General features: G+C 71.4%; 1 protein-coding gene across 2 annotated transcripts; it reads left to right on the top strand.

The window, feature by feature from the left end:
• Positions 1-2,770: 2,770 nt before the first annotated feature.
• ADAP1 (ArfGAP with dual PH domains 1) lies at positions 2,771-19,775 on the top strand. Of its 2 annotated transcripts, none has more exons than XM_062185607.1 (10): positions 2,771-2,911; positions 4,455-4,546; positions 8,235-8,317; positions 15,656-15,768; positions 16,068-16,214; positions 16,867-16,950; positions 17,038-17,100; positions 18,442-18,513; positions 18,604-18,832; positions 18,914-19,039. In XM_062185607.1, exons 2-10 carry the CDS (start codon positions 4,458-4,460, stop codon positions 18,940-18,942), a joined length of 909 nt encoding a protein of 302 aa, XP_062041591.1. In that variant the 5' UTR covers positions 2,771-2,911; positions 4,455-4,457; the 3' UTR covers positions 18,943-19,039. The 2 variants fall into 2 exon arrangements, with proteins under 2 accessions (XP_062041591.1, XP_062041590.1); XM_062185606.1 differs by having other exon boundaries at positions 2,783-2,911; positions 18,442-18,494; positions 18,914-19,775.
• The last annotated feature ends 16 nt before the right edge of the window (positions 19,776-19,791 follow it).

The raw sequence follows: 19,791 nt of genomic DNA, 5'->3' as shown, positions 1-19,791 counted from the left end.
AGAGCTGGGGCCGGGGCTCCGGGGGCCACACAGCCAGGCCCCGGGCAAGGGGAGGCGCTGGGGGCTGCACAGGCCCAGGCATTGCAGGGAGGGGCCGGGAGCACCCTCCAGGGAGTCCCAGGGGACACGGGGGCTGGGACGGGGCCTCCTGGGGGATCTGGAGAGGCCACAGCTGCCAGGGAGGGGGCGCTGAGGAGTCCCCGGGACCTCCAGGTACCTGTGGGGGAGGCAGGGGGAGGGGCGGCGGGGGGCCCGGCGGGGGCGGCGGTGCACACGTCGCCCTGGCTAACCGGGGGCAGTGCACACAGCACAAGTCGAGCCGTACAGAGCCAGTGCGGTGGCGTTTAGAGCACCCACAGTGCCTACAGCCGGGTGCACTACAGCCGTGGCTGCCAGGAGGCCCGGTGAGCCGCAGGGAGGAGCCTGGGGGACCCCGGGGCCTGCGGGGCATTGGAGTGTGGGCGGGACGAGTGCCCGGGTTCGAGCCAGTGGTGCTCCTGCGTCCAGCTCCCCGGCGGCTCAGGTACCTGGGCCCCGGCACCCGTGTGGGAGGCCGGGACGGGTCAGCTCCCGGCTTCAGCCTGGCCCAAGGTCGACTGTGGTGGGCACCTGGGGAGGGGATCGGCGGGTGGGAGGTGTCCCTCCCTCTCGCTCTGTGTCCTCCTGTGAGATGAAGTGAACTCAAAGGGCAGAAATGGGCAGGGCAGGACATCCGGCGGGAGAGGGGCTATGGGGGTGCGGGCGGGCCGGGGGGACTGTGGGGGTGTGGGCAGGCCAGGGGGGGCTGTGGGGTGTGCGGCCCAGGCCAGGGGGTGCTGTGGGGGCGCGGGCGGGCCAGGGGGGGGCTGTGGGGGCGCGGGCGGGCCAGGGAGGGGCTGTGGGGGGCGCAGGCGGGCCAGGGAGGGGCTGTGGGGGCTTGGGCGGGCCAGGGAGGGCTGCTGGGGTGCGGGCGGGGCCAGGGAGGGCTGCGGGGGCGTGGGCGGGCCAGGGAGGGGCTGTGGGGGCATGGGCAGGCGCCCCACAGTGGGTGTGTCCGTCCCTGGGGGTCACAGCCGGGCTCTGCAGGGCCATGGTTCCGTGAGGGCTTCCTGGCCTGCTGGCCCCGGCCCAGGATGGGCCTCACCTGCCCAGGTGCCCACGGCAACTCCCGGAAGTGAGCAGGGGCTGAGTCACCTCCGGGGGCCTGGGAGGAGCAGGGCGGGGCGGGGGCAGGCGGAGGGCAGAGGCGGCAGCGCTGGGCGGAGGCCGTGGGCTCCGTGCACCTGCTGGCCCCGAGGCCGGTCCTGGGCGGACACCGGGGCCAGCAGCCGGGCCCCGAGCCTCGCGGTCCAGGTCTCGGGTCTGGTCTGCAGTGCTCATGTGTCCTGCTGAGGTCTTTGTTTGGTTTTAGGATTCATTTTCTTTGAGAGGCCGGGTTAGAGAGAGAGAGACAGAGAGAGGCCTTCCGTCCAAAAGCTCACTCCCCAAATGGCCGCCCGAGCCCCTCTGGGTGGGCCTGGTGCTCCGTGTCGCAGCCGGGTGGGAGTTCTGCCTGGGACGATTTTCAAACTGCCGTCCGCGGGGTCGGCCGCGTGGCCTGAGGTCGCCGCCGGCACCTCTGCTGTTCCAGGCTGGGTGCCGAAGGCGGCTGCTTTTTTTTTTTTTTTTTTTAAAGAAAAAGGTTTATTTTTATTTATTCGAAAGGCAGAGTTACAGAGATGGATCTTCCATCTGCTGGTTCACTCCCCAGACGGGGACTGGGCTAGGCCCAAGCCAGGAGCTCCGCCCAGGCCTCCCTCGTGGCTGTGGCTGGGCCGTCCCCTCACCTCCCAGGCACATGGGCAGGGAGCTGGGTCGTCGGGGGTGGAGCGGGGACCGGAGCCAGGCTCTCCGGCTGGTGCCCCGAGCTGTGCCGAGCGCCTGCCCTGGGGCAGTGGAGGTTGTAAGGCTGTGGGGTCTCTGTGGCAATGGGACAGCAGCCGTGCACTGCGTGTGACCCTGTGGGCCTGGCTGTGCTCCCTGCAAGAGTGGGTAGCACTCTGGGGGCTGCATGTCCCCCGCTGCTGACCAGTCCTGTGCGCAGGTCCCCAGCCAGGGCGAGCAGGGCCTTGTCCAGGGTGTGAGTCAGCGGGGGGGGGCTCCCTGCCTCTCCCTCCCTCCCTCCCGCCTCTCCCTTTGTCCCTCTCCCCCTCCCTCCCTCCTCTCCCTTTGTCCCCTCTCCCCTCCCTCCCTCCCTCCTCTCCTTTTGTCCCTCTCTCCCTCTCTCCCGCTCCCACTCTCCCTTTCTTCCTCTCTACCTCTCCCACTCCCTCTCCCCCTCCCCCTCCCTCCTCCTCTCCCTTTGTCCCTCTCCCCTCCTCCCCTCCCTCCCTCCTCTCCCTTTGTCCCTCTCTCCCTCTCTCCCCGCTCCCACTCTCCCTTTCTTCCTCTCTACCTCTCCCACTCCCTCTCCTCCTCTCCCCCTCCCCCCTCCCTCCCCCCCCCCTCAGAGTGCAGGGTGTAAGCTCCCGGGTGGCCCCTCTCCAAGAAGAGCAGCCTCAGGCTCTGGTTCTCCCGCTCAGGTCTCGCCGTGGCCGTGGGCCGTGGCCGTGTCTGGTGCAGGGACCCACGGGGGCAGTGGCCTGGCCCTGGGGGCTTCCTGCACACTGCCGCCTTCCTGATGACCGTTCCCCGGGCTCCAGGCGCGGCCCGGCCCGACACTGGGGGCGGAGCCCAGGGCATCACCGTCCCTGGCCACCCTCGTGGCGGGCGGCTCTAGACCCACGTCGGGGCTGCGACCTCTGACCACGCGTCCCTTGCAGACCCCGACTGGGCCTCCTACACGCTGGGCGTCTTCATCTGCCTGAGCTGCTCCGGCATCCACAGAAACATTCCCCAGGTCAGCAAGGTCAAGTCTGTCCGGCTGGACACCTGGGACGAGGCTCAAGTGGAGGTACAGGGGCGGGGCCTTGCTGGGCGGTGGCCGGGGAAGGTGTGGGAGACCCCAAGGCCACCCCAGCGGGGCTCCTGCAGCCCAGGGACTCCAGATTGTCCCCAGGGGGCTGGGCTGGGGCCCGAGGCTTAGGGGAGGCCCAGGGCAGGGGCCCCGCACAGGGGTCGCTGTGGCTCTGCTGTGGACGTCCCTGGGCGGTCGGCCTGAGCTCACTGCCCCTGCAGTGTCCCCTCCCTGGAGAGTGTCCACTTCCACGCCACGTGCCTGCCTCCGTCCGGAAGTCGGGGGCCACGGTGACCCCTGAGTGGGACCCTCGAGGAGCCAGGGGCTTTCTCGTGGCCTGCAGTCGGCCCTCAGAGACGTCTGGGAGCTAGGCCAGTCCCAGCCGCCCCTCCCGGCTCACCGTGGGCCTCGGAGGCGGCCGGCGAGCTCCAGCCTCGCCCTGTGGGTCCAGGGCCGGGTCCACGAGGACCTGCGCAGGCCTTGTCTTCCCAGGGCCCTGGCCTCTGCCTGGGACCCCTGAAGGGAGGCCCTGCCCCCTAGCTGGTGTGTAAGGGGTCAAGGTTCATCCACGAAGCAGCGTGTCTCCGTGCCTCGCTGGTTTATAAAACAGAACAGAATTGGATGGAACAGGAAGGAACAGGACGGAACAGGATGAAACCAGGTGGAACCAGATGGAACAGGACAGAACAGGACAGAACTGGATTGAACAGGATGGAACCAGATGGAGCTGGATGAAACAGGATGGAACTGGATTGAACAGGATGGAACCAGATGGAGCTGGATGAAACAGGACGGAACTGGATTGAACAGGATGAAACCGAACGGAATCGATTGAACAGGATTGAATCGGATGAAACTGGATGGAACTGGGTGGAACCGGATGGAACAGGACTGGGCCCCTCACCCCATGGAAGCTCCCGGCTCCTGGCTGCAGCCTGGCCCGGCCCCGTAGCCGTCTGGGGAGCGACCAGCAGACGGGCCTGTTTCTCTGCAGCACTCTGCCTCTTGGAAGAAACGAAGAGGAAATCTTAGAAACAAGAAATAAAACAGAGGGGCCGGGGCTGCAGGGAGGGGCCGGGGCCCCGGGGCGGGGCGGGGCTGGGGCTGCAGGGCGGGGCCGGGGCCGCGGGGCGGGGCGGGGCGGAGCTGTGGGGCGGGGCCGGGGCCGCGGGGCGGGGCGGGGCTGGAGCTGCAGGGCGGGGCCGGGGTGGGACCGGGGGCGGGGCGGGCGGCCAGCCCTGCGCCCTCCTTTGTCCTGGCTGGCTAATATTCCACCGTGTGGCTGCTAGGGATGGCGCTACGCGAGCCCTGGCAGCGCTGGGGGTCAGCACTGGGCCCTGACCTTGGCCGTGCTGGGCGTGGCGGTCCCGTGGCTATCTGGGCGTCGTCGCTGGCCGACATTCTAAACCAGCTCAAGGACCGCTGCTCGCCTGTGATTGGCGGGGGATGCAGGCCCTGTGGGGGCCCCTTCCCAAGCCCCCCAACCCCCTTCGAGAGCCCCACCCCCCTGCCCTCTGACCCGGCCCCGCCCTGTTCGCAGTTCATGGCCTCCCACGGGAACGAGGCGGCCAGAGCCACGTTTGAGTCCAGGGTGCCTTCCTTCTACTACCGGCCCACGCAGGCCGACTGCCAGTGAGTACAGGGGGCGGGGATCCTGGGGTGGGGCCGCGCCCTCCCCTGCCCTGGTGCCTGCCCGGGCGGACGCTGGGGGACTTGGGCAGGTGGGGGAGGGGTGCAGCAGGAGGCACCGGGGGTCCCTGGAGGAGCGTGAGGCCGGCGTGGCCCCCACAGGGAGCCCTGGGAGGGCCATCCCGGGTCCTGGCTGGGGGGCTCCGGGCAGCGTCCTGCTGGGGTCTGTGGGGGGGCAGCGAGCTCCTGGGTGGGGAGGGGAAGGTACTTGGACAAGGCCCGTTGGGGGCTGGGCATCTGAGCCGCAGCTGCTCGGTCCTTGGCTGCCTGCGGTGGGTGGTGGGGGCCTTGGCCGTGCGCACGGCGGCCCCTGGCTGCGTCCTCGCCAGCCGTCCCTCTGGTGCAGCCGTGTTCCTGTGTTCTGTGTTCTGTGTCCCGTGTCCCCGTGTCCCCATGTCCTGTGTCCCATGTCCTCATGGCCCCCGTGTCCCCGTGTCCCCATGTCCTGTGTCTCGTGTCCATGTGTCCCATGTCCCATGTTCTGTGTTCCCATGCCCTGTGTCCCGTGTCCCCGTGTCCCCATGTCCTGTGTCCCGTGTCCATGTGTCCCATGTCCCGTGTTCTGTGTTCCCATGCCCTGTGTCCCGTGTCCATGTGTTCCCATGTCCTGTGTCCCGTGTCCATGTGTCCCCATGCCCTGTGTCCATGTGTCCCCGTGTACCCATGTCCTGTGTCCCGTGTCCATGTGTCCCATGTCCTGTGTCCCATGTCCCCATGCCCTGTGTCCCGTGTGCCCGTGACTCATGTCCTGTGGCCCCCATGTCCCGTGGCCCCCATGTCCGTGTCCCGTGGCCCCCATGTCCCGTGTCCCATGTCCCGTGGCCCCTATGTCCCGTGTCCATGTGTCCCATGCCCTGTGTCCCGTGTCCATGTGTCCCCATGTCCCCATGCCCTGTGTCCTGTGTGCCCGTGACTCATGTCCTGTGGCCCCATGTCCCATGTCCCCATGCCCTGTGTCCCATGTCCCCATGCCCTGTGTCCCGTGTCCCCATGTCCCGTGTCCATGTCCCGTGGCCCCTATGTCCTATGTCCCGTGTCCATGTGTCCCATGCCCTGTGTCCATTCCCCATGTCCTGTGTCCCGTGTCCATGTGTCCCCATGCCCTGTGTCCTGTGTCCCGTGTCCATGTGTCCCCATGCCCTGTGTCCTGTGTGCCTGTGACTCATGTCCTGTGGCCCCATGTCCCGTGGCCCCCATGTCCTGTGTCCCGTGGCCCCCATGTCCCGTGTCCCATGTCCCGTGGCCCCATGTCCCGTGTCCCATGTCCCGTGGCCCCTATGTCCTATGTCCCGTGTCCACGTGTCCCATGTCCTGTGTCCCGTGGCCCTGGTGCTCCTCTAGCTGATTTGCGGCCTTCCCAATTCTGAATCAGACCACACTTTAAATTTTTTTTTTTTATTTTAAAACATTTATTTGTGAGGTAGAGAGAGACAGAGAGGGAGAGAGAGAGAGAGAGAGAGAGAGGTCTTCCATCCGCTGGTCACTCCCCGAATGGCCGCAGCGGCCGGAGCAGGGCCAGGACAAGGCCAGGAGCCAGGAGCTTCCCCCAGGTCTCCCATGGGTGCAGGCGCCCAAGGACCTGGGCCGCCTCCTGCTGCTTTCCCAGGCCACTGCAGAGAGCTGGGTCGGAAGTGGAGCAGCCGGGTCTCGGAGCGGCGCCCACATGGGGTGCTGGCTCTGCAGGCGGCGGTCTTACCCGCTACACCACAGCTCCGGCCCCTGGGCTCCCTCTTGCTTCCGGAAGCCTCCGCGCCAGGCCCAGGAGGCCTTGTGTACGAGTTGACCTTGCCGGTGCCCTGCCCGGGGGGCTGCTGGTGGACGCGATGTCAGCGCCAGCCGTGGCGTCCCGTTAGCCTCCAGGGCCCCGGGCTGCGGCCCCGCGGCTGGGTGGGGTCTCTGCAGGGGTGAGCTCGTCCTGCCTTGGGTGGGCCCCAAATCCCGCGGCTGCTGCCCCAATGAGACAGCATGGGGACGGAGTGGGCTGCCCAGGAGGCTGCTGGGACCCGCCCAGTGGACCTGAGCCCCAGCCGTGCCGGAGCCCGTGCAGGCTACAGGCAGGCGCCACCCTCGGCCCAGCCCCGGCTTCCCCTCGGCTCTCGGTCAGGGTTCGTCTGAGTGTGCTCTTGGGGTGCCCAGCTGGCCAGCGGACGCACCCTAGCCAGGGAGGGGTGACAGCAGTGGCCATGTCCCTGGTCCCCGGGCCACCCACAAGGCTGGCGTCCAGTGGGGCGGGCTCTGGGGGGGCCTGAGCCCCTGGGGTGTCGGCGGGGCCAGGGGTCACTGTCAGCACTAAGACAGCTGTGGGCTGGGGCAGTCACGGCCCAGGGTGCAGAGGGGCGAAGAGGGACTGCAGGGAGGCTGAGTGGGGCGGGGCGGGCAGCCATGGCTGGGGCGGGGCAGGCAGCCATGAGTGGGGGGCAGGCAGCCGTGAGTGGGGGGGGGCGGGCAGCCATGACTGGGGTGGGGTGGGCAGCCGTGAGGGGGGGCAGGCAGCCACGAGTGGGGGGCAGGCAGCTGTGAGTGGGGGGGGGGCGGGCAGCCATGGCTGAGGCGGGGCAAGCAGCCGTGGGGGGGGCAGGCAGCCACGAGTGGGGGCAGGCAGCCATGAGTGGGGCGGGGCGGGCAGCCATGACTGGGGCGGGGCAGGCAGCCATGGCTGGGGTGGGGTGGGCAGCCGTGGGGGGGAGCAGACAGCCACGAGTGGGGGGCAGGCAGCTGTGAGTGGGGGGGGCGGGCAGCCATGGCTGGGGCGGGGCAAGCAGCCGTGGGGGGGGCAGGCAGCCACGAGTGGGGGCAGGCAGCCATGAGTGGGGCGGGGCGGGCAGCCATGACTGGGGCGGGGCAGGCAGCCATGGCTGGGGCGGGGCGGGCAGCCGTGAGTGGGGGGCGGGCAGCCGTGAGGGAGGGGCGGGCAGCCGTGAAGGGGGGTGTGGGCAGCCAGCAGGTCGAGGGGGGTGATGCTGTTCCTGGAAGAGACAGGGCTCAGGGGTCTCACCTGCCTGTCTGGCTTCTTGGTGGGGGAGGGCAGGAGCAGAGGCCGGGGCAGAAGTGGGCGTGGGGGCCACGGGAGGGCCTGGGTCTGAGCAGCCAGGTGGCCTCCCTGTGTGGGAGGAGCGAGGCCTGATTTGAGCTCAGGGTGCGCAGGTGTGTGGGGCCCGCGGGCGCGCAGAGCTGGGCAGGAGCGGGGCCGGGGTCTGCAGGCCGCGTCTGCCCCGGGGCCTCCGCTCCCTGGGCCTGGACCCCTGGCTCTCTGCCTCCGTCTGAGGGGCAGCGACCCCCCAGGCTGGACACCCCAGGGACCTCCTCGAAAGCCCGAGTGGGAGCCGGCAGCGCGGGGCAGTGGGGACGCCCACGTCCGGGTGCCGACTCCTGGCCCAGCTGTAGGCATTTGGGGGGTGGGCCAGCGGGTGGGAGTCCCCTGTACAGTCCTGGGCGTGGGGGAGGCAGCTGGGCACACGCAGGGCCCGAGGGCAGCGCCTCCGCGGACGTGGGCAGTGGCCGGGGTCCTGGGGCGGGGTGGGGGGGTTGCAGCTCAGATGGGCCGCGCCCGCCCCGCCCCCGCTGGAGCTCCTGGCCCTGGGCACGAGGCCGCGAGGCTCTGGGGCCGGGCCCAGCATCTCTGTCCTCGCAGAGTCCTCCGGGAGCAGTGGATCCGCGCCAAGTACGAGCGCCAGGAGTTCCTGCTCCCCGAAAAGCAGGAGCCGTACTCGGCAGGTGAGCGCGGGGCCGCGGGGGGGGGGGGGGGCTCAGGCCACGCCCACACAGGTGCTGCCTGGGCGAGCCGAGCCGTGGTGGTGGGCGTTGGGGTGGTGCGTCCACGGGGGCTGGGGGGCCGTGAACTCGGAGCCCTGAGGTGAGGCGTCCCGGCCCCTCGGGCTCAGCCGCCTCCTGCAGTGAGCAGGCCCAGCTGGGGGGGCGGTGTGCACCGCATTGGCCGGAGGTGGGGGGCTCCCAGCTGAGCCCAGACCCTCCCTCCCTGCATGGGGAGGGGGAGGACCCGGGCGCCCACTGCCTGGACCCCCCACCACCGAGCCCCGGTTTAGAGGAGCCGTGTGCCCTCACCGCAGAGCCACGTCACCACGTGGCCATTCCTGCATTGGCACAGAAAATCCAGCTCAGCTGGGCGTGGGCAGGGTGCTGTGGACCGGCATGTGTGTCTGCTCTGGCTCCAGGCGCCGGGCTGGCGGTGCCGGGAGTCGGTTTTGGTGTCTCTGGGCCAGCGCCCACCTCCTGGCCCTGGCTCCGCTCTGGAAGGTCCTGGTGCTACGGGGAAGGCGGCACAGGAGTGCGGGGTGGACGCGCGGTGTCCTTGGCCACGGGGCTGCCCCAGCACTGGGAGGGACCCTCCCGAGAGGGACGAGTCTGGCTGTTTGGGGGGGGGGCAGCAGCAGCGCCTGTGGCTTGCCAGGGTGGGGGGACTCTGGGGGGTCTCGGGAGTCCTGGGCCCCCAGGTCATGCCGTGCCTACCCCTGGGGCCTCGCGCCCAGGCCCCTCCGTGCCCCTGGCCTTTGGACGCCCCCGCCAGGCAGATGGCCGCTCTGGTGCTGGGGCACGGCCGGGGCGGGCGCAGGTGGGCACGGCAGGTGCAGCGTCGCACGTCTGTCCAGCCGGCTTGTGCCGCAGGCCCTGGAGAGCCAGGGACGGAGCGTCCCCGCGTCCAGGCTGCGGCCTGGCCCTGTGGGTCACAGGCACGGACCTGGGGTCTGCACATGCCCTCCCTGGAGAAATCACTCACTGTGGGGGTCTACCCGCTGCCTGGCCCTCCGCTCCGTCTGCTCCTGATGGCCGAGTGGCCCCTTGCGGCCTGTCCCGCTGTCCCCGGCTGGCTGAGCGCCCCCCTCCCACTGTCCCCGGCTGGCTAAGCGCCCCCCCCCGCACTGTCCCTGGCTGGCCGAGCGGCCCCTCGCGGCCTGTCCCGCTGTCCCTGGCTGGCCGAGCGCCCCCCCCCCCACTGTCCCCAGCTGGCTGAGCGCCCCCACCCGCACTGTCCCCGGCTGGCCGAGTGGCCCCTCGCGGCCTGTCCTGCTGTCCCTGGCTGGCTGAGCGCCCCCCCCCCCCCGCACTGTCCCCGGCTGGCCGAGCGGCCCTTTGTGGCCTGTCTCGCTGTCCCCGGCTGGCTGAGCGGCGCCCGCCGTGGATGAGACCCCTGGTCCTCTGCTCCCGTGGAGGGGCAGTGATGCAGCCCCGGGCCCCGTGTCCACTGAGCCCTCTGCCAGGCCACCCTAGCAGGTCACCCTCCGGGTCGCGAGGGTGGTGCCAGGTGCGGGAACCTGGGGATCCCCGACCGCGTGCGCCGGCCCCGCCCCGGGCCCTGGGCGGGGGAGGGATGTGCGGTGAGGGGCGACTGCGCCTGGGCTCTGCCCGGATTCTCCAGAGGAAGCTGGGCCCGGGGGCTGTGGCTGATGTGGGCTCCTGAGAGGCCCACCCGCCTGTCCCCGAGGTGCCGTCCTGCGTGGGGGCTCCGTGGCTTCCCGCCCTCGGAGTGGCCGACCCCGCCCGGCACCTGGGCCTCTGCGCCCCAGGCCTGCTGACTGAGGGCGGAGCCGGGGCCCCCACCCTGGTCCTCCTCTGGGGTCCCCTCGGGGCACTTCCTGCCCCTGCCGCAGGGACACTTTCTCACAGGGTGGGGGGGGGGGCTCCAAATGCAGAAGCTCCTGGAGAAACAGGAAGGCCGGCTCTGGGGGCCCCGGGCCGGGGTGGGGGTGGGGACGGCTCCTGGTGCCACGCCAGCCCGGACCCTGTGTGGGCAGAGCCAGCGTCCCACGGGGGAGGTGCGTGTCTGGGACGCCTGCCCCTCGCAGGGTCGGGGTGGCGTGGGTTGAGACGGCAGGGGCAGGGGACGAGCTGGCTGTCCCCCACGGGGGCACAGCCGTGTCCCTTCAGCTTGCCCAGGGCGTGACGTGGCCCCCAGCATTCCCCGCCCCTGCCTGCTTGGCCGGGTCTCGCGCGGGGGTCTCGGCCCTGCCTGGCTCCTGTCACAGAGCTCGGGGCCACCACGTTCTAGAAGTGGCTCAGGGAAGGCGGCAGGGGCTGAGGGGCGGGCCCTGTGGAAGCAGGGGGTGGGGAGGCACCCCCAGATCCAGGGCGGCTGGCTCCAGCTCCTCAGGCCACGCCCGCCCCACTGAACCTCAATGGCTGCTTTCACCGCGCGGACAATGCCAGTGCTGTCGGGGGCCCGGCCGCCGCCCCGCCCACCCCCAGGGTTCAGGACGGCCCCTCCCGGTGGTGCCAGGCAGGGACGGCCCAGCCTCTCCCCGCCCTTTGTCCCCAGTGTCCCAGGGCGAAGCTGGGGGCCGGGGCCGGCCTCCCGAGCCTGTCTCCCCTGCGGTGGTGGGGGATGCTAGGTGGCGTCCGTGGTGAGCCACGTCAGCTCCAGGTGTCCCCGTGGGGGGAGGTGTGGCCCTCCTGGCTGACAGGTCCAGGACAAGGCGGGGTCAAGGGTCACGAGGGGCCAGCTGGGCCTGGCCCACAGCTCAGACCCCTCCCGGCGTGGGCTGTTGCCTGCTGGCAGCAGTGCGGGGACGGTGCCCAGGCTGTGGCCTGCAGCTGCCACGGAGAGCCCCGCCTACCCCACCTCGGTGTCCGGAGCCCCAGCAGGACCACCGGGGAGGGCCATGTCCCTTGGATGGCCCTCTGCCCGGGCTGTGCCCAGAGGGCTCGGCAAGTGACAGGACAGAGCCGACAGCCGGGGCCCAGCTGGTGACCGCCCCATGCTTGCCGGGGCCGGCGCTCGGCACAGCGGCCTCTCCCGGGAGCCTGCACTGGCTCAGGCCCCCTGCGCCTGGGGTTGGCTCCCGGGAGAGGCCGCCCCCGAAACCAGGCCTGCTGCCTCACCTACCTCTTGCCGGACCCTCACAGCGAGGTCCCAGTGCGCACGCTGCCCGAGGCTCCCGGTGGCCTATGCCGAGCCCAGCGAGGAGTGGACCCCAAAGGGGGCAAAGCAGGGCGGGGCCTCCATGGGGATGCCCCTCCCCCGCCGGGGGCCGCGGGTCCAGCTTCCTCCCAGGAACCCCCACAGCCGCCTGGGCTGGCACTGGGGGTCGCCACACACATGGGTGGGTTTGCAGCCCCAGCCCCAGGCCATAAGACAGGAAGCAGCCGTGGCCACACCCGCGCCGGCCCCTGCGGCCCTGCCTGCTTTCTGCCCTGTATCTTTGCCTCGTGTGGTCCGTGTCGCCGTGCACACGTGTGTGGCCCGTCCGTGTCGCCATGCACATGTGTGGTCCATCCATGTCACTGTGTGCATGAGTGTGGCCCGTCCGTGTCGCCGTGCGCATGAGTATGGCCCGTCCGTGTCGCTGTGCACACGTGTAGTCCATCCATGTCGCCGTGCACGTGAGTGTGGCCCATCCGTGTCGCCATGCGCATGAGTGTGGCCCGTCCGTGTCACCGTGTGCATGAGTGTGGCCCATCCGTGTCACCATGCACACGTGTGGACCGTGTCGCTGTGCACACGTGTGTGGCCCGTCCGTGTCACCTGTGCATCCGAAACGCCTCCCCTGTGCCACAGCGTGGCTGCCTGTGCACCCCCGGGGCCCCCAGGTGGAGTCCCCGGGGCGGAGGGTCCGTGTGGGCTCCGGCAGGTGCACAGCCTCTCTCGGTCCCCCCACTGCCCAGCCCATATGGGAGGGAGCTGCCCAGTGCGTGGGAAGCGCCATCCGCCGAGGGTTCGCGCTCAGGGACGCTGTGTGCAGAGGCCACCGGCCGGGCCTTGGCGTGAGCTGACCCTCAGCTGCCCTGCAGGTGGCGCTGGGGCCCCGCACCACTGCTCCTGCGAGCGTGGGAGGAGCTGGCCGGTCCTCAGGAGGGCAGGGCAAGGCCGCCGGGGCCAGGGGCAGGGAATGCTGAGGGCCGTGGGGGTGAGCCCAGGGCAGCCACGCTCCTTTCCCAGGGACGTGAGGCTCGCGTGGGCTGGGGACTGCTGAGGGCCGGCCTCTGGGCCCTCGGCGGGGCAGTCGAAGGCCTGGCCACTGTGCCCGAGCCAGCTTCTGGCTTCCCAGGCTGCTGCTGCCACCTGCTGGGCACGGTGGGCATAGCGGTGGGCCTGCGTGGAGAAGCTCCTGGGGTCCCCAGCTGGGGGCGCTGCTTTGCGTCTGAGCCTGTCACCCCTCTTTGCTCCAGAAGCTGGCCCTGGCGCCGGGAGGAGCCCTGTGGACGGCCTTCCCTGCAGAGCCAGGCCAGTGCGCGTCGCTCAGAACAGGGCTCCTAGGAGAGCCCTGCTGAGCTGGGGACGTGGTGGCCCTGGTCCCCAGCGGCAGAGGGCTTGCCTGCTGGGGGGAGGGCGCCCCGTGGGGGCATGGGGCCGAGCCGGCCCCTCCCATGGGTGAAGACGCATGGGTCCTGCATCAGTGGGGCAGAGGCCGCCTGGTCCCCTGGCCTTGTCCCCCGCCTGACCCCCATGCCTGGTCCCCTGGCCTGGTCCCCCACCTGACCCCATGCCTGGTCCCCTGGCCTTGTCCCCCACCTGACCCCATGCCTGGTCCCCTGGCCTTGTCCCCTGCCTGACCCCCATCTGACCCCATGCCTGGTCCCCTGGCCTTGTCCCCCGCCTGACACCATGCCTGGTCCCCTGGCCTTGTCCCCCACCTGACCCCATGCCTGGTCCCCTGGCCTTGTCCCCCACCTGACCCCATGCCTGGTCCCTGGCCTTGTCCCTGCCTGACCCCCATCTGACCCCATGCCTGGTCCCCTGGACTTGTCCCCTGCCTGACCCCCATCTGACCCCATGCCTGGTCCCCTGGCCTTGTCCCCCGCCTGACCCCATGCCTGGTCCCCTGGCCTTGTCCCCCACCTGACCTCATGCCTGGTCCCCTGGCCTTGTCCCCCACCTGACCCCATGCCTGGTCCCTGGCCTTGTCCCCTGCCTGACCCCCATCTGACCCCATGCCTGGTCCCCTGGACTTGTCCCCTGCCTGACCCCCATCTGACCCCATGCCTGGTCCCCTGGCCTTGTCCCCCGCCTGACCCCATGCCTGGTCCCTGACCTTGTCCCCTGCCTGACCCACATCTGACCCCATGCCTGGTCCCCTGGACTTGTCCCCTGCCTGACCCCATGCCTGGTCCCCTGGCCTGGTCCCCCCACCTAACCCCATGCCTGGTCCCTGGCCTTGTCCCCTGCCTGACCCCCACCTGACCCCATGCCTGGTCCCCTGGCCTTGTCCCCCACCTGACCCCATGCCTGGTCCCTGGCCTTGTCCCCCACCTGGTCCCCACCTGACCCCATGCCTGGTCCCCTGGCCTTGTCCCCCGCCTGACCTCATGCCTGGTCCCCTGGCCTTGTCCCCCGCCTGACCCCATGCCTGGTCCCCTGGCCTTGTCCCCCGCCTGACTTCATGCCTGGTCCCCTGGCCTTGTCCCCTGCCTGACCCCCATCTGACCCCATGCCTGGTCCCCTGGCCTTGTCCCCCGCCTGACCCCATGCCTGGTCCCCTGGCCTTGTCCCCCGCCTGACCCCATGCCTGGTCCCCTGGCCTTGTCCCCCGCCTGACCCCATGCCTGGTCCCTGACCTTGTCCCTGCCTGACCACATCTGACCCCATGCCTGGTCCCCTGGACTTGTCCCCTGCCTGACCACCATCTGACCCCATGCCTGGTCCCCTGGCCTTGTCCCCCGCCTGACCCCATGCCTGGTCCCCTGGCCTTGTCCCCCGCCTGACCCCATGCCTGGTCCCCTGGCCTGGTCCCCCACCTGACCCCATGCCTGGTCCCTGGCCTTGTCCCCTGCCTGACCCCATGCCTGGTCCCCTGGCCTGGTCCCCTGGCCTTGTCCCCCGCCTGACCCCATGCCTGGTCCCCTGGCCTTGTCCCCCACCTGGTCCCCCACCTGACCCCATGCCTGGTCCCCTGGCCTTGTCCCCCGCCTGACCTCATGCCTGGTCCCCTGGCCTTGTCCCCCGCCTGACCCCCCACCTGACCCCATGCCTGGTCCCCTGGCCTTGTCCCCCGCCTGACCCCCCACCTGACCCCATGCCTGGTCCCCTGGCCTTGTCCCCCGCCTGACCCCCCACCTGACCCCATGCCTGGTCCCCTGGCCTTGTCCCCCGCCTGACCCCCCACCTGACCCCATGCCTGGTCCCCTGGCCTTGTCCCCCGCCTGACCCCATGCCTGGTCCCCTGGCCTTGTCCCCCACCTGACCCCATGCCTGGTCCCCTGGCCTTGTCCCCCGCTTGACCTCATGCCTGGTCCCCCGCCTGACCCCATGCCTGGTCCCCTGGCCTTGTCCCCCACCTGACCCCATGCCTGGTCCCCTGGCCTTGTCCCCTGCCTGGTCCCCCCACCTGACCCCATGCCTGGTCCCCTGGCCTTGTCCCCCGCCTGACCCCCCACCTGCTCGCCCGCTGGTCCCCCACCTCGTCCCCCTCCGGGTCCCCGGGCTGAGCCGGTGGGCAGGGCTGGCCCCGAGGCTCCGGGCGGCCCCTTTGCTGTCTCTGGTTCCGGTGGCCACATGGCTCCTTCTTTTTAAAGATTTATTTACTTGAGAGAATTAGGTTCCCGTCTGCTGGTTCACCCCCAAATGGCCACAACGGCCAGAGCTGGGCCAGGCTGAAGCCAGGAGCCAGGAGCTCCCTCCAGGTCCCCCAGGCGGGTGCAGGGCCCAGGGACTTGGGCTGTCTTCTTCTGCCCCCCAGGCCACAGCAGGGAGCGGCAGCAGCCGGGGCTCGCACCGCGCACGGGGGCTCGGGACCCCCGGCTGGAGATGACGCCTTGGCGCAGGGGGCGAACCGTGCGCCGTAATCGGAGGCCGCCCGAGGGAGCCCTGGCTGCGGCCTGGGCCTGGGGAGGGCAGGGTGTCAGTGCGGCCCTGGCCCTGCCCTGCGACCACCCAGCGGCGATGGGGCCCTGGGGCGGGGCAGTGGTCCTGGAGGCGTCCGCACGGGGCGGGGGGCTCCTGTCTGGGAGCTCGGACCGGCAGGGCCATGGGCGGGGCCTCCGTCAGGAAGGGGCGGGCACTGGGTGAGATCCCGCCCAGGTGCTGTGGCGGTGGTCGGACCTGGGTGTGGGCGGGACTTTGCCGTGGGCCACAGCGCGTCTCTCGGTCTGTGTCCCCCCCAGGGTACCGCGAGGGCTTCCTGTGGAAACGTGGCCGGGACAACGGGCAGTTCCTGAGCCGGAAGTTTGTGCTGACGGAGCGGGAGGGGGCCCTGAAGTACTTCAACAAGAATGACGTGAGCAGGGGACACGCGTGGGCGGGCACACGCGTGAAGACTCGTGAGCAGGGGACACACGCATGGCTCTTGTGTGAAGGTCGGGCCGCCCCACGGCGTTGGGGGCCACGGATCGTGGGCGGGCAGTGGCGGCCTGGGTGCCTACCCTCGGCCTTGTGGCCACACCCCCTCAGCAGAGCCAGCCAGGACCCCAGAGCCAGTGCGTGTCAGGGGCCCTGGGGACCCCTGGGGGGTGTCGGTGAGGAGCGCTAGCCCCTGGCGCCCACCCGCCGGCCTCAGCCCTGCCCTCGCCCCACCAGGCCAAGGAGCCCAAGGCCGTCATGAAGATCGAGCACCTGAACGCCACCTTCCAGCCGGCCAAGATCGGCCACCCGCACGGCCTGCAGCTCACCTACCTGAAGGACAACAGCACCCGCAACATCTTCCTGTACCACGATGACGGCAAGGTGGGCGCCGGGAGCGGCCCAGGCTGTCCCTGCCCCTCGCCGCCCCAGCCTTCCTGGGAGCCCCTCCTCGGCAGAGGCCATGGCCCGTGGCTCCCCTCTCTTCCGCTGTGCTCTCGGGGACATCCCCCGGGCCGTGCGTGCTGGTCTCCCTCCTCCATGTGGGTGGCCCGGTGGGTGGGAGGGGACTTCCTGTGGCTGGCGGGTCCAGAGGAGGCCGTGGGCACCTGCTCCCCCCTGGGTGGGTGGGGCTGCACTGGGTGGTGTGGCAGGTGGCCACTTCCTGTGGCTGGAGGGCCCAGAGGAGGCCATGGCACCTGCTCCCCCCTGGGTGGGTGGGGCTGCACTGGGTGGTGTGGCAGGCGGCCGCCCAGGGCCTGAGTCCCAGGCCGATGAGGAGGGGTGGGCTGGCCAGGCCCTCAGGTTGGGACCACCTGGTGCTGGCTGGGTTTCGTGGTCCGTGGCTGTGGTCCTGGGAGATGAGAGGTGGGGTCCAGAGGGGCCCGGGCAGCCGTGTGGCCTGGCCCCCGAGAACCAGGCAGCCTCCTGGCCTCACAGCCCATGGGCACATCCTGGCCACGTGCGCCCCTGCCCGGGCCCCTCCCGCGGCCCCTCGTCCGCCCGAGCCCACCGTGCGCCTGCTCTCGGCCCCTAGGAGGTTGTGGACTGGTTCAACGCGCTGCGGGCCGCCCGCTTCCACTACCTGCAGGTGGCCTTCCCCGGGGCCAGCGACGCAGACGTGAGTGGGCGGGGCACGTGTGGCGGGCCGGGGCGGGGGGCGCGGGGGGCTGGCCCGGCCCCCGCCCTCACCGCCCTCGTGTCCTAGCTGGTGCCGAAGCTCTCCAGGAACTACCTGAAGGAAGGCTACATGGAGAAGACGGGGCCCAAGGTGGGTGTGGGCCGGGAGCCCCTGCCGGGGGTGCCCAGAGCAGGGCAGGGCCAGGGGTGTGCAGGGCCGGGGGTGCGCAGGGCAGGGCAGGGCCAGGCAGGGCCGGGGGTGCGCAGGGCAGGGCAGGGCCAGGCAGGGCTGGGGGTGCACAGGGCAGGGCAGGGCCAGGGGTGTGCAGGGCCGGGGTGCGCAGGGCAGGGCCGGGCCGGGCAGGGCTGGGGGTGCACAGGGCAGGGCTGGGCCAGGGGTGTGCAGGGCCAGGGGTGCGCAGGGCAGGGCCGGGCCGGGCAGGGCTGGGGGTGCACAGGGCAGGGCCGGGCCAGGGGTGTGCAGGGCCAGGGGTGCGCAGGGCAGGGCAGGGCCGGGCAGGGCTGGGGGTGCACAGGGCAGGGCAGGGCCAGGGGTGTGCAGGGCCGGGTAGCGCAGGGCAGGGCCGGGCCAAGCCGGGGGTGCGCAGAGCAGGGCCTTGAGCCCCAGGGCTGGGGGTGCACAGGGCAGGGCTGGGCCAGGGGTGTGCAGGGCCGGGGGTGCACAGGGCAGGGCAGGGCCGGGTAGGGCTGGGGGTGCACAGGGCAGGGCAGGGCAGGGCCGGGGGTGTGCAGGGCCGGGTAGCGCAGGGCAGGGCCGGGCCAAGCCGGGGGTGCGCAGAGCAGGGCCGGGAGCCCCAGGGCTGGGGGTGCACAGGGCAGGGCCGGGCCAGGGGTGCGCAGGGCAGGGTCGGGTAGGGCTGGGGGTGCACAGGGCAGGGCAGGGCAGGGCCGGGGGTGTGCAGGGCCGGGGGTGCGCAGGGCAGGGCCGGGCCAAGCCGGGGGTGCGCAGAGCAGGGCAGGGCCAGGGTGTGAAGGGCCGGGGGTGCACAGGGCAGGGCAGGGCCGGGTAGGGCTGGGGGTGCACAGGGCAGGGCAGGGCAGGTCCGGGGAGCGCAGGGCAGGGCCGGGCCAAGCCGGGGGTGCGCAGAGCAGGGCAGGGCCAGGGTGTGAAGGGCCGGGGTGCGCAGGGCAGGGCAGGGCCGGGCAGGGCTGGGGGTGCACAGGGCAGGGCCAGGGGTGTGCAGGGCCGGGGGTGCGCAGGGCAGGGCCGGGCCGGGCAGGGCTGGGGGTGCACAGGGCAGAGCCGGGCCAGGCAGGGCTGGGGGTGCACAGGGCAGGGCCGGGCAGGGCCGGAAGTGTGCAGGGCCGGGGGTGCACAGGGCAGGGCCGGGCAGGGCCGGAAGTGTGCAGGGCCGGGGGTGCACAGGGCAGGGCCGGGCTGGGGGTGCGCAGGGCAGGGCCTGGCAGGGCCGGGGGTGCGCAGGGCAGGGCCAGGCCGGGCCGCCCCCTCACGGACGCCCCTGCCTCGCAGCAAACCGAGGGCTTCCGGAAGCGCTGGTTCACCATGGACGACCGCCGGCTCATGTACTTTAAAGACCCCCTGGTGAGGGGCTGGGCTGGGTCGCCCCCTGGTGGGTGGGTGGGGGCGGGAAGCAGGCCCCAGCCCAGCCCTGTCCTCTGGCTCCGCCCACAGGACGCCTTCGCCCGCGGGGAGGTCTTCATCGGCAGCAAGGAGAGCGGCTACACGGTGCTGGGGGGGCTCCCGCCGGCCACCCAGGGCCACCACTGGCCGCACGGCATCACCATTGTCACGCCCGACCGCAAGTTCCTGTTCACCTGTGAGACGGAGGCGGACCAGCGGGAGTGGGTGCAGGCCTTCCAGAAGGTGGTGGACAGGCCCATGCTGCCCCAGGAGTATGCAGGTGAGGTGGGGGCGTGGCCGGGCCCGTGGGGCGCCCCCACCCCGTGTGGCTGGGACCAGGCCAACGCCGTTCTGTTTCCAGTGGAAGCCCACTTCAAGCATAAGCCCTAGCGAGCAGCGCCGCCCACCTGGGGACCACAGACGCGCGTGGCTGACGTGGCTGAGGACTGGAGGCTGGGCCGGGGAGGGGCTCTGGACGGAGGGAGCCCGGCAGGTAGGGTCTGCCCAGGCGACCCCCGGCCTCGGAGCAGGGCCCCTCCCCCACCCCGCCCCCCTCGAGTATTTATTGTGCGCCTGCTGTGGTCCTGGAGCCGGTCCTGGGGACCCTCTGCTGGCTGGAGGCCCCCACCCCCCGGGCCCCTGGCTTGGCAGATCGGTTACCCAGCCCTCGCCTGTGGGGACCCAGTGGCCTGTGTGCCAGACACTTGGTGCTGACAATGGCCGGTGCCCGCCCACCCTCACTGCTGCCCCACACCCAGCTCACCCCTCCCTGCTTGCTGCTGGAGGGCCAACATGGGGGCTGCGCCCCAGCTGCAGAGCGCCCCCTGCAGGTGACCGAGGTGGACCCCCTCCCAGCCCTGCCTGGCCTGACAGGAGGGGAGCGGAGCTGGGAGAGCGGCACCCCCACCCCGGCCCTCGAGCCACGTCCATTACCGCCCAGGCCGGATGACTGGGCCCCAGGTGTGTGTGGAGTGCGCACACGGGCAGCCCTGCGTGGGGGCAGAGCGTGGACAAGCGTGATATGAAGCCCAAGACGTGGCTGTGCTGGTGGGGGCCCTGGTCTGGACCCAGGACATCACGCGTGTCGGAGGTCTCACGTCGCAAGCCCGCAGTACCCGCGGCGTCCCGAGGTGTGGGGGCGGGAAGGCCGCCTGCCAGCCGCAGCGCTGCAGCCATGGGGTGGCCCCGGGCCCGCGCTCCCCCACCCCAGGGCCCTGGCCGCGCACACAAAGGACCACG

This window comes from Lepus europaeus, unplaced genomic scaffold, assembly GCF_033115175.1.
Source record: "Lepus europaeus isolate LE1 unplaced genomic scaffold, mLepTim1.pri SCAFFOLD_522, whole genome shotgun sequence".
NCBI lineage: Eukaryota > Metazoa > Chordata > Mammalia > Lagomorpha > Leporidae > Lepus > Lepus europaeus.
Note: the sequence above shows the minus strand (reverse complement) of the source record. Positions and strands in the feature narration are given on the sequence as shown.